The sequence below is a fragment of the Canis lupus genome, chromosome X (genome assembly GCF_011100685.1).
Source record: "Canis lupus familiaris isolate Mischka breed German Shepherd chromosome X, alternate assembly UU_Cfam_GSD_1.0, whole genome shotgun sequence".
NCBI lineage: Eukaryota > Metazoa > Chordata > Mammalia > Carnivora > Canidae > Canis > Canis lupus.
In genome coordinates this window covers 102,365,418-102,379,200 of record NC_049260.1, presented here as the reverse complement: position 1 = coordinate 102,379,200, position 13,783 = coordinate 102,365,418, and the positions used below count along the sequence as shown (strand labels likewise).

At 36.7% G+C, this 13,783-nt stretch overlaps 1 protein-coding gene across 1 annotated transcript in view; it reads right to left on the bottom strand.

Annotated features, from left to right (window-relative positions):
• SLC25A14 (solute carrier family 25 member 14) overlaps positions 1–13,783 on the bottom strand; it is a 31,458-nt gene that overhangs the window by 14,651 nt on the left and 3,024 nt on the right. The window contains exons 2-6 of the mRNA NM_001284446.1: positions 11,263–11,356; positions 9,871–10,018; positions 6,934–7,028; positions 5,382–5,467; positions 381–476 (exon numbers count right to left, since the gene is read on the bottom strand). Of these exons, the coding sequence (NP_001271375.1) occupies positions 381–476; positions 5,382–5,467; positions 6,934–7,028; positions 9,871–10,018; positions 11,263–11,356 (519 nt within the window). The remainder of the gene's footprint in view (positions 1–380; positions 477–5,381; positions 5,468–6,933; positions 7,029–9,870; positions 10,019–11,262; positions 11,357–13,783) is intronic.

The window sequence follows — 13,783 nt, the reverse complement described above, 5'->3', positions numbered from 1 at the left end:
AGTATTTTATAGTACAATTTTTACTTTTTATAAGGTTAAAAAAAGTTGTTTTAGGTAAACAGAGACTATCATAAACATATATTGCTGTATTAGTATAAAACCGGTGGCATAATATATATTGAAGAACTAAATTCACTGTGAATTTGAGCAAATCAGAATGACTACCTCAAATAATGTAGTAACTTCTCTCAACCTCCAAATATCAGGCAGAAATAAAGACAACTGGAAAGCTTTGATCCTTTCATAGGTAATAGAAATTTCTTACCTTATCCTCTGGGTTACCAAGAATCAGTGAAAGATGACAATTCATAGGTTTATGGCTTTATATATGCAAATTATATGAAATGGGCATACAACGATACCAGGAAAAGAGTACTCACTCTCCACAGACCCCTGGTACCTTCTTGTTGATATATATCGATGAAGCTGCCAATCATGCTGCCTTGGAATAAGCTCCCCTGAGCCTGCATTCGAATCTAAAATAAGAAGATTCTTATTCTCTGTTTTAACAGAGACCAAAATAAGATGTTTCACACATTCAAAATAAAGAAAACAGTATTTGGGAATTATCAGAAATATTAGCCTGCTATTATGATAAAATTAATGACAAACTATATGTTTTTAAAATGTAATTTGTGTCAAAGTATATTTTATAGAGCAGCCCCAGTGGCTTAGTGGTTTAGCGCCACATTCCACTCAGGGTGTGATCCTGGAGACCTGGGATCAAGTCCCACGTCAGGCTCCCTGCATGGAGCCTGCTTCTCCCTCTGCCTGTTTGTTTGTTTGTTTGTTTCTTTCTTTCTTTCTTTCTTTCTTTCTTTCTTTCTTTCTTTCTTTCTTTCTTTCTCTTTCTTTCTTTCTCTCTCTCTCTCTCCCTGTGTCTCAAATAAATAAATAAATAAATAAATAAATAAATAAATAAATAAATAATCTTTTTTAAAAAGTATATTTGGGATCCCTGGGTGGCGCAGCGGTTTGGCGCCTGCCTTTGGCCCAGGGCGCGATCCTGGAGACCCAGGATCGAATCCCACATCGGGCTCCCGGTGCATGGAGCCTGCTTCTCCCTCTGCCTGTGTCTCTGCGCCTCTCTCTCTCTCTGTGACTATCATAAATAAATAAAAATTTAAAAAAAATTTTTTTAAATAAAAAAAATAAAAAGTATATTTTATAAAAATGATTTTCATCAGCCTTAAATTCCTTATACCTAGCCCATCAATTCTGGAGCTGAAAGAAATTTTGCAAAAAAAGAGAGAACCAGTATTCAGTGAGGGTAGAAAATGATTCATTTAAAATTTGATTAGTTTAGTAAAAAATTAGAAACAATCCACATGTCTAAAAGCAAAAACAAAGGATTGGTTGCATACATTATGATACGTCCATTTAATGGGATACTATGCAGCCATAAAATTTTGTTGTAGACTATCTGTTGACACTGGAAAATGTCAGCAATTAATCACTAAACTGAAAATGCATGTTACAAAGCAGTATGTATGGCTATGTCATTTTTATTAAAAACATGTAACTTATGGGGTACCTCGATGGCTTGGTTGGTAGAGCATGAGACTTTTTTATACATCTTTTTAAAGACTTATTTATTTGAGAGTATGCACATGTGCAGAAGTGGGAGCAGGGGGAGAGGAAGAGAGAGAATTTCAAGCAGGCTCCCTGATGAGCACAGAGCCTGACATGGGGCTCCATTCCACATCCCTGAGATCGTGACCTCAGCACAAATCAAGATTCCGATGCTTAACCAACTGAGCCACCCAGGCACTCTGAGCATGCAACCCTTTATCTTGGGGTTTTGAGTTTGAGCCCCATGTTGGGTGTAGAGATTACTTAAAAATAAAATCTTTGGGGGTGCCTGGGTGGCTCAGTTTAAACATCTGCCTTGGGATCCCTGGGTGGCGCAGCGGTTTGGCGCCTGCCTTTGGCCCAGGGCGCGATCCTGGAGACCCGGGATCAAGTCCCATGTCGGGCTCCCAGTGCATGGAGCCTGCTTCTCCCTCTGTCTGTGTCTCTGCCTCTCTCTCTGTGTGTGTGTGTGACTATCATAAATAAATAAAAATTTAAAAAATTAAAAAAAAATAAACATCTGCCTTCAGCTCACGTCATGATCCCAGAGTCCTGGGATCTGGCCCACATCGGGCTCTCTGATTAGCAGGGAAACTGCTTTTCCCTCTCCTCCTCGCTTATGCTCTCTCTTGCTTTCTCTGTCACTATCTCTGTCTCTCTCAAATAAATAAAATCTTTTTTAAAAAAGCATGATACTATACTCTGCAAAGTAGCCTTTGAGAGGCACAAGAAAGTAGAGCTAATATTAAAAAGCCCTGTGAAAGATTTGGTACAATTTCCCACTGACTGAACACACAGAATCATAGTAGTTAGTCACTAAATACTAGTGGCCCAAATGTGGGCCTGATTTTCATGACATGCAACTCTACGCTTCAATAAATGTTTTTGGGAAATCCTGAGACAACAGTATGTTTTTATGTGGAATGTCAATTGCTACTAAAAGTTTTGAAATAAAAACCTAAACTCGGGCAGCCCGGGTGGCTCGGTGGTTTAGCACTGCCTTCGGCCCAGGGTGTGATCCTGGAGACGCGAGATCAAGTCCCACATCGGGCTTCCTGCATGGAGCCTTTTTCTCCCCCTGCCTGTGTCTCTGCCTCTCTCTCTCTCTCTCTCTCTCTCTCTCTCTGTTTCGCTCATCAATAAATAAATAAAATCTTTAAAAAAAACTAAATTCAATTAAATTGGAATAGAAGCTATCACAAAGACAAATGGAAACTACAAATATCCTATTCTAAATAGGAGACTTCTTTAAGGAGGTGATTCCTTTTTTTTTTATTTATTTATGATAGTCACACACAGAGAGAGAGAGGCAGAGACACAGGCAGAGGGAGAAGCAGGCTCCATGCACCGGGAGCCCGACGTGGGATTTGATCCCGGGTCTCCAGGATCGTGCCCTGGGCCAAAGGCAGGCGCCAAACCGCTGCGCCACCCTGGGATCCCAAGGAGGTGATTCCTGAGCAGGGCTGGGACTAGGGCAAGGTAAGTGCGGCATTTTCTTCTGGCATAAAATGTAGGAGGAAGACTCAAAAAACCTCAGTAATCCAGACAAAAAATAATGCAGTATTTCGAAACATGAAAATGTAATGCACAGGAACACCTGGGTGGCTCAGAGGTTGAGCGTCTGCCTTCGGCTCAGGGCGTGTTCCTGGGGTCCAAGGATAGAGTCCTGCATTGGGCTCCCTGCGGCGAGCCTACTTCTCCCTCTGCCTGTGTCTCTGCCTTTCTCTCTGTGTCTCTCATGATAAATAAATTAAGTCTTTAAAAAAATAAAAAAGGGGGATCCCTGGGTGGCGCAGCGGTTTGGCGCCTGCCTTTGGCCCAGGGCGCGATCCTGGAGACCTGGGATCGAATCCCACATCAGGCTCCCGGTGCATGGAGCCTGCTTCTCCCTCTGCCTGTTGTGTCTCTGCCTCTCTCTCTCTCTGTATGACTATCATAAATAAATAAATAAAGTTTAAAAATATAAAAAAATAAAAAATAAAAAAGAATAAAAAAATTTATGCACAAAACCCCACAATGAACCAAATATCAAAACTCACTAAAGACAGTATCCAAAGGGGTGAGGTTAGGATGAGGGGAGTGAGATAAATTATACAAAATATTGGTATTTTATTCATCATAAATATTTTATATTCATTTTAGTTTTTGAAAAATATTGCATAAAAATGTTATTTCTCTTGATTACTGAGTTTTTTATGCCCCCTTCCATTTTGCATCCAAGGGGAATATCTCACTTGTCTCATTCTAGTCCTGGCCCTGTTCCTGAGCAGCTTTGAAGGATTAATTCATGATGCAAGAGGGAAAAGGCATTACAGTCAGAAAGAGAGCTACATATACCACAGCAAGGAAGCAACACATAGTAGATCCGAGAAATAGCTGTCCAAGGATATGTGAAAGGACTGAACAGCTCAACTGTGATTATAGATCCTACATTGGTACTGTCACGGTCTAAGTTTATGATTCTCCCCACCCCCACCACCGTCAGTCGTACCTAGGTGTAAGAAAGGAAAAAGTAGATTATAGTACTGGTCAATGGTTGTAATCGTACCAGGCAGGTGAGGACAGGAAATTGAAGCAAAGCACTTAGGTGATTAAATCAAGGATCCAGATGGATAAGAAAGGAAACTTTAGGAAGTTAAGTATTATTGTTCCTGAAAACGTCAAGTGTAATTATATTATAAATATTTTAGTTTTAGGATACAATCCTCTTCATAAATACTTGCTCTGTAAGTCTAAAGTGATATAAAAAATCCTGTAGCTACATTACTATCAGTTTAATCCAGAAAGATAATTTCATATCTTTTCTCCATCAACTGCCTTTGGTTTCTTTCATGTGTGCTGTTTTTCAAGTTACTCTCTCAGTTCTCAAAACTCTCTGAATTGCAATAGATCTCTCTTTCATAACCCAGTCACCTGTGGTTTCAAATAAATAAAGCATATGTCCTCTTTTTTCTTACATTCCCCAGATGTGAAAAACTTAGGACTCTCTCACATTTTATAATCATGTATTTAATGCTTTTAATTAATCATAAGTATAGATTAGTAACTACATAGAAAATGTGTACCATTTTATGAAATAAAATGACTACTGACGTTATTAAATGTTTCATCCTGTGTTTTGATAAAATGTGAAAAAAAATCCAATTACATTTTTAAAAATCAACTCCAGTAGCCATGCTGTTCTAGTTCTGAATTCGGACTATCCCAATACAATCCAAAATATAACATTTTAAAGCCAAATCTCACCCTTAATGGAAATATAAGTGAGCCAAGAAAATACAGATGCATTATAGACTAAGGTACCTCAATTAACTATTAAAGGAGGCTTCTCCAAAAACTACATTTTGATTATCCCTTTGTCTGGTACCCTAGATTACATACTAAGATTTGAAATGGGTGGGGAATATGCCTTTCTTCTGTAAAGTGGGGAAAGAACTATTAAAAACACAAATTCATTCTCAGATCAATTTTAGAAGAAGACAAATGGAAGTAAGGGTCTTGAAACTGACTCCCTTACAATTGCATAGTCCTTGGAAAGAATTGTATAGGGGTTCGCATACTCTAAAGACCAATGGATTCATGAATATCATAATAAATTAACTACTATTTTTATATATTATCCCTAATCCTAAACAACCCTATGCAATAAGTACTGAATTACCTTTATTTTACAAATGAGGAAACCAAGGCTTAAAGCAGTTAAATGATTTGCCCAAGGTTTTACAGCTGGCAAGTAACAAATGTGACTCAAAGTTCATGCTCTTTTCATATCACATTGCATACATCCAATGCTACCAGACTGCTCTTACCTTTAGCACATCAGTGGGGTTGGCTATAGTGGAAGATATCACTCCTGACACTACCCCACAGATCATATTAATTAGAAGAGTTTCATCTGTAAAAAGGGAAAAAAAAGTCTGCTGGTATTAAGTACTAGTTTCAAAGAACAGAGTACACATCTATCAGAGTAAAGGAACCCTAGGCAGAGAAACAAACCACAAAGCTTATGAAACTGAAGAAACTCATATTTCTAGATCCCAAATCTACTGAAATATAAATCATTATTTTTTAAAGTATTTCTAAAGGATACTAGAACATGTCCTATTATTCTATATACAGTAAACAACTGCCAGTAATCTACATAAATTCAGAATGTGGTATTTCTTCAAACATTTCAAACACCTAAAGAAAATTCTTTTGTCTTTTTCTGTAGAATCATCAACTCCAAAGACTTAAGAACCAAATGTTAAAAAATTAAAACTAAGGGCAGCCTGGGTGGCTCAGCGGCTTAGTGCCACCTTCAGCCCAGGGCATGATCCTGGAGACCCAGGATAGAGTCCCACATTGGGCTCCCTGCATGGAGCCTGTTTCTCCCTCTGCCTGTGTGTCTCTGCCTCTCTCTGTGTGTCTCTCATGAATAAATAAATAAAATCTTAAAAAAAATAAAATGTTTAAAAGAATAAAAACTAATGCATAACAGAAAAAAATCAGCTAAATACTAATTTTGACTGACCTTGATATCTACTAGCTTCCATTTATTTAAAGAAGGTTTCTGTAGACAAGTATGAAAAACCAGTCATTTGAAACTAAATCCGTTCGAAAGAAAAAAAAAAGAAGAAACCACAGAGCATAATGTTCTAAAATGAAAATTTCATCTTCACCATGCCTCCTTACCATGAAGAGCCTACAAATAGAAACTAGGTAAACCCAAGTGAAGCATCTGTGAAAGGAAATTATTTTAGGAAGCAAACCCTTCAGAATCCTCAAAGAAGCTCCAGAAAAAGTCAATTTAGGACAATAAAGTAATTCAAAGGACATTACTAATCAAAAGGCTCTCCAGCTATCCCCACCCATGAAACAGCCCCAGGTCTTTGGTAAAATACCCATTTAGTACAGCATCAGGCTGGAAACACTGCAGCAGCAAATTTAGATACATAGGATAATGCTAAAAGTGGGTAAGGTGGCCACAGGTACAAAAAAATCTAGAATAGTTTAAAGTTACTACATCTAACAAAAGCTTATCAAAATTAGCAGATAGAGAATTGCTTATAACTGAAGTCCTTTTGTTGATGAGGACAGCATTAGTTTTCTGGACAAACCTGTCCATGGTCTTTCTGTGATGACCAGAAGCCTTTTTTTTTTCTTTGATAGTAAAAGGAACAAACTTAAAGAGTAGGTCCGTTTAACCCACTAATCACCTCTGCAAGGATTAATCCCAAGATCCCAAGTTAGTAGGAGCTCACTTTGTCCTTGTGATGACTATCACCCACTCTCAGACATCCCATGATAATACTTCTCAGTAAGCATGATTTCAATGAACCCTTTCAGTATTATCGCAAAAGAGAATGAGTCTATACTGACCTTCTAAACGTTCTACAAATAATCTCTTCAAGCTTTGGTAAATGCCAATTTTGATGGTGCCATATGATGCCTGTCTTAGTAAGGCAGGAGCAATTCTGCCAAAAAAGAAAGAAAAAGTCAAGTATACTCAACATGTACTTGCAGATTATACATATCTAGATAGTCTACTCATTTCCATTACTCACCTCATTCCACCCAACTATATCAGAATATGCATTTTTTCAAGCACCCAAGGAACATTCACCAAGAGAGAGCACGTTTGGATCATAAAACAAACCTCAACAAATTTAAAAGAATTAAAGTCATATAGAGTAAGTTCTCTGACCGTAATGGAATTAAACTAGAAATCAATAAGGAAAATCCTCAAACACTTGGAAATTAAACAACACATTTCTAAACAATCCATGGTTCATAGGAACTCTCAAAGGAAATTTTAAAAATACATAGAACTGAATGAAAGAAAATTTAACATATTAAAATATGTAGGATACAGCCAAAGCAGTGCTAAGAGGGAAATTTATGGCACAAATGCTTATGTTAGAAAGGAGTGAAAGTCTCAGGCAACCCTCTCAAGTCCCCTTCCCCTCCGGGAGCTTTGTACTATCACTTTACTATCACTCAATAAACTTTGCTTTGCTGCCCACCAAAAAAAAAAAAAAAAAAGGAGGAAAGAACAAAGAAGAAAAAAGAAGAAAGAAGGAGAAGGAGAAGAAAAAGAGGGACAGTTTCAAATCAATAATCTAAGTCCCTAACTCAAGAAACTGGAAAAAGAAGAGCAAACTAATCCCAAAGCAAGCAGAAGGGGAAGAAATAATAAAGAACATAAATTAATAAAATTGAAAACAGAAAAATAGAGAAAAATCAATGAAACCAAGAGATAGCTCTTTTGGAAAAAATCAGTAAAATTGATAAACCTCTAGCAAGGTTCAAAGTAATAAAAAGAGAGAAGACATAAGTCACCAATATCAGGAATGAACCAGATCAGCACTAAAAGAATAATAAGAGAAGACTATAAATAAATTTATGCTCATAAATTCAGCAACTCAGAAGAAATGGACTAATTCCTTGAAAACTACGAACTACTAAAACTCAAAATGATATAGATAAAAATATGGGAATCATCAAAAAAGATGAAATAGATAATCTGAATAGTCCCATAACCATTAAAACATTTTAATTCAAGGCAGCTCTCTCAGGTCTCTTCCTTTTTCAGGAGCTTTGCACTCTATCACTCAATAAACTCTATTACTGCTCAAAAAAGAAATTTTAATTCATAATTAAAAGGTCCCAAAAAAGAAATCTCCAGGCCCAGATAATTTCACTGGGGAATTCTACTAAGCATTTAAAAAATCAACACTAATCTTACACAATCTCTTCCAGAAAAAAGAAGAGAGAATACTCCCAATTCATTTTGCTAGTAATACTCTGATACCAAAACCAGACAAAAAGAATACAAAAAGTAAAAAACTACCAATATATTTCAGGAATTTAGATGCAATAATCTTTAACAAAACATTAGCAAACTGAATCTAGCAATGTAGAAAAAGAAGTATACACCAGTATTCACCTCATGGAGATTTTGGTGGGGGGGTTATACAGTATTATTTTTTTATTAAATTCTTTTCTATTGAAATTCAATTAATTAACATATAGTATATTATTAGTTTCAGAGGTAGAACTCAGTGATTCATCAGTCTTATATAATACCCAGTGCTCTTTACATCACATACCCTCCTTAATGTCCATCACCCAGTTATCCCATTCCCCCTACCGCCCTCAGGAAACTTTTAAAAAATCAACCTTACTTCCTTACAGTTGTAGATACATCTTTAATCTATCAAGGAGGTACTAAGCCAAGATTTCACCCTATTTAAGTTCTGCTTATAAACTGAAAACATTCTCACTCATACCTCCTTTGAGATTCTTCCAAATTGCCGAACTACACTTTAGTAGTTAAAAATAGAAAGACGACAGAAGCTTGGACGGTTATGATTTTAAAAATGATGACTAAATATGCCTATTTCTGACATTATTGCTTGCTATTAGAAAAAAATAATCTTGGATTATCCATGCTGATTAAAGAAAGGTAGAACAGCTGATCTATGATTCACTAGTTTCAGGATGTATCACTTGATTTTTTTTCTCTAAGAAAGCTATCTTTTAAAATGAAGTCCAACACAGGTTAATAATAAAATTGATGAAAAAGTAATAATAAAATTGATGTCCATTCTCTGAGCAGTAAATTGGCAACCTAGATGTGGGAGTGACCTAGGAAATTGGGAGCATATACATGACAAAATGGATGATAAAACACAAACCTACAGCTAATTAAAAGTTGACCAAAAAAGATGAGTCTCAGGACACCTGAGTGGCTCAGTGGTTGAGCATCTGCCTTTGGCTCAGGTCATGATCCTAGGGTCCAGGGACTGAATCTCACATCGGGCTCCCCACGGGGAGCCTGCTCCTCTCTCTGCCTATGTCTCTGCCTTTCTCTTGTGTCTCTCTCTTGAATGAATAAAAACTTAAAAAAAAAAAACGATGGGTCTCTAATTCTGCATTTTATGTTTAAACTGCTAGAATAGCATTTCTTTAAAGAGGAATATATTTTAAAGAACTGAGTATTTAGCAATTCAGGAAGAATATCATGGAAATGCACAGTTAATTGGTGCTGCTATTCACAGTGGCTATCGAGGACTCTCAGGAAAACAGGAGAAAGCCACTGCTGCAATGAGATATCCATTTTAAAATGTATCACTTAAAGCCAGATGAACACAAAATCCAAAGCTCAAGACCTACAAGCAAGTGAAATATAAACTGGTAAGTTAATATTGAATTACAAGTTGGAATGAATACGAAGGGCACATACTATCAGCTGAAATACATGGCTTCTTTAAAAAGTATTTCTATTCATGATGTAAAGAAAGAACCCAGTCTCACCCAGAATACAGAGCCAATACACCTTCTTCTTTATAGATTCGGAACAAGGCATGAAACATTCCTCGGTATTTTATTTCTTTGAAACGGACATCAATGCTTTGGCCCTGAACTTGAAGTCGCGTTTTGGTCAGATCCACAGGGAAAGTTCCTGTGAAGGGACACACTGATTTATATGTTTTTCCAAAGAGTCATAGTTAAAATTTTGGCCAAATTTCAGCCAATGACAATTTTAAAACATAAGACTAAGGCCTTTTTATAACACATAGAGGGTATCTCTACTAGGAGTACCATTGTCAAGAATTGCATGTGGTAAACTGAAATATACTGTACTGTATCTAGGCAGTAGAATTTACCCACAGTATAATTCAAACTGTGATGTAATAAAGTGCTTTACAATAGTCTTAATATACTGTAAATACAAAATAATTTAAATGATTTTTTAATTTCATCTGTAACATATAATTTGGCATTTGTCTTTTCCTCTGTCCCCCATCTCATCTCATTTCTTCTTCATAAAATCTCCCCAGATTTTCACAAAGATAGGAATTTCTGTTCCAGGTACCCTTACATAATATTAGAAAGTTTTGTGGTTTTTTTCCTCTTTTATCTATTTACAAGAAACGAATAGTTCCCTGATATTATGAAAGATAATGGCAAAGTCCTATTTGGTCTACTCATCTTGGTTTGCAGGTAATTTGGGACTAATACCAGCAGGGTGCTTAGGAAATTTCTTCAACCAACTTCTTTTATTATATCAACACACAGAAGTGGCCATTATATTAACAAAATATGTTTCAGGGAATATTTTGAAGTATAAAATTAACAAGGTGATTATGTAGCTCTGGTCACTGATGACCTTGATATCACATCAGAGCATTTTCCAAGAAAGTCAACAAAGATTAATGGATTACAGTAGCTTATAAATAGTTTAGGAAGGAGAAATTTGGAAAATGAGAAAAACATAATCTAAAAACATTTCAAAATTAAAATCAAATAGAGAAGACTCTAATTTGATCCTATGAGTCAATTTTCTTCTAAAATGGGACGGAGGTTTGAAAGAAAAAAATCTGGATACTTACTAAGAAAGTTATAAACAACTCAGCATAAAGGAAAGACCATTAATACAAAAATAGAGCAGAAACTCCTATGTTATCTAACTCCCTTTATTTTTTCCCATATATTACTTAAGCCTAGAACAAATCAACAAATCATTAAACTATCAAAAGAGCTTCTCAAGTTTGACTTTTCTTAATCTCACTCACCATATCGCTAGTACTTTCTGAGAACAAACAGAATGAGCATTACTTTTTCTCTAGTTTTCATCAAAAATAACTGCCACCATAAGCTAACCATCTATACCATAAGCACATTTGTCAGTTTTCACATTCTTACCAAATTCAGCAACAATAGAGGCAAGGCCGCCATATACAAAGGGTTTCCAATTCAGACCAGACATCTCATGGCTTACAGTGGCACTGTTCTGGTGCTAAAAATAAACATAAATCAGAACAAGGCACAAGAGTGAGGAGCATTTGTTAGTATTGATCACATTATTTATATCAACAAAATTGGTAAATAAAACAGAAGTAGAGGAAAAACCCTACCAAATGGAATGTAACAAAATGGAGGATCCTGTTTTATGTGATAGATGATGATGAACGTGTTCTTTATTGCCATTCTGTATGGGTAGGCGTGCAATTCCCTCAAAGATGAACTTGCGCCCTTCATTCTCTCCAGTTTAATATTATCCATGTCCCCACCCGAAGAAGAGGATTCAGTCCATCCAGCACAATCAGTTTAGACATTCAACTAGACAATTACAAGTGAAGGAACGTGGAGTTCAAATTATATAGGCTGAGGCATCTCATAAAAGCAGTTCATGGTATTCAGTTACCTTGATTCAGGTGCAAAGGAAAGGCTGACATCACTACCCTCTCACATTCTTAGCCCTCTCATCTCTCCACTAAACTTCGGGGTTTTAGCCCATCTAGCTACTTCCAGCTATACACAACTTCTCTTTATAAAGTCCAAGCTGAACTAAGTACTTTTTCATCTTCCTTCTGGTTCCCAGAGGAATGAAACAATAAAAATGATGTCTCTCTTCTCTCTGACATTTAACGTACATCCATCTACTGAATCTCTTTTTCCCTGGCCTTTGAAAGCACATACATACAAATATTTTTTCTTTGATGTTCAGACTCCTTAACAATGTGTTTCTACTCCCGGCCCTCTCTCCTTCTTCCTCATCCCGCCCCCATTAGATCTGTCATCTTCAATCTTTTCATGTTTATTTTTCCTGTCACTCTAAGCTATTTCTCTCTTGGATTTTATTTTTTTTTCCACAGGTATACCCTTTAGACCAGTGGTTTTCAATTTTTAGGTACACCAAAATGATCTGAAAGGTGGATTAAAACATAGTGTTGGGTCTCATCCTCAGAATTTCTGATTACCGTCCTGGATTTGGCCTGAGAATATGCAAGTTTCCAAATAATGCTAGTGCTACCCATGGCACTAATCAGAAATTCCAGATCATTTTGGTAGTGTCATGACTTGAACCTAGGCAGTCTGACTTTTGTCTGAGTTTTTATTCCTGACCATAAAACACTTGGAAATGATTTTGAAATTCATTGTATATGTACTAATGATGCTCCATGCATCACCTACTAAATCCTGGTCCAGCTGGAAGTAATCTCTTTTAAGATGGACTCTCAGATTTCTTTTACATATTCTCTTTCCAGAACTTCACAATACCTATACTGGGTACTGCCACTTACGAGCTCTGTGACCAAGTTACTTAACCATTCTATGCCTGCATTTTCTGAACTATAAAATGGGGACAATAATAAATACTATATTATAAGGTTATTGCAAAAATTAAATGGGGGCAGCCTGGGTGGCTCAGCAGTTTAGCACTGCCTTCACCCCAGGGTGTGATCCTGGAGTCCCGGGATCGAGTCCCACGTCGGGCTTCCTGTGTGGAGCCTGTCTCTCATGAATAAATAAATTAAATAAAATCTTTTTAAAAAATTAAATGATGTATGTAAGATACCTAGAAAAGTACCTGGCACCTAGTTCAACTATTATTTTTTTAGGTTTATTCTTTTTTTTTTTTTTTTTTTTAGTAATCTCTACACCCAACCTGGGACTCAAACTCACAATCCCAAGATCAAGAATCACATACTTTTCCAACTGAGCCAGTCAGGAGCCCTCTAGTTGAATTATTAGCTATTTTCATTACTACATTTTTTAAAGTACTCAAATTTGTATTTTAGCAAATACTACTTACTGCCCACCACCCCCACTGCCCAACTTGAGGTTAGAACCACTGAGTCACAGTCTCTTTCTAGGGAAGACAATGTATTGCTTTATTTCCACAAAAGGCAATCTCTGTAACTAAACACAAATGAACAATTTCCCCAAAGAGGACAGCAAACATGCAAATGTTTTTAGTTACAGGCCACAAAAATAAGTATGGGCACTTCCTTTCAAGCATAGTATGATTGGGGCAGCCTGGGTGGCTCAGTGGTTTAGTGTCTGCCTTCGGCCCAGGGTATGATCCTGGAGACCCGGGATCGAGTCCCATGTCGGACTCCCTGCATGGAGCCTGCTTCTCCCTCTGCCTGTGTCTCTGCCTCTCTCTCTCTCTGTGTGTGTCTCTCTTGAATAAATAATTTTTTTAAAAAAAAGCATAGTATGATCAGCCAGTCTATCTGATATACAAAGTCTGGAATATGTAGCTCTTTTGGAAGAAAGTTATTGAAAGAAACTCTAAAAAGCAGAGTAGAAATAGGCACTTCAAGGACCAGCTACAGTTTGAAATGAATCTTAAGTACTAAATATAATCTTATTAACACTCACATTTTATTACAATTGATAAACATGACACACATAGTGAAAGGGTAAGCATGGAAAA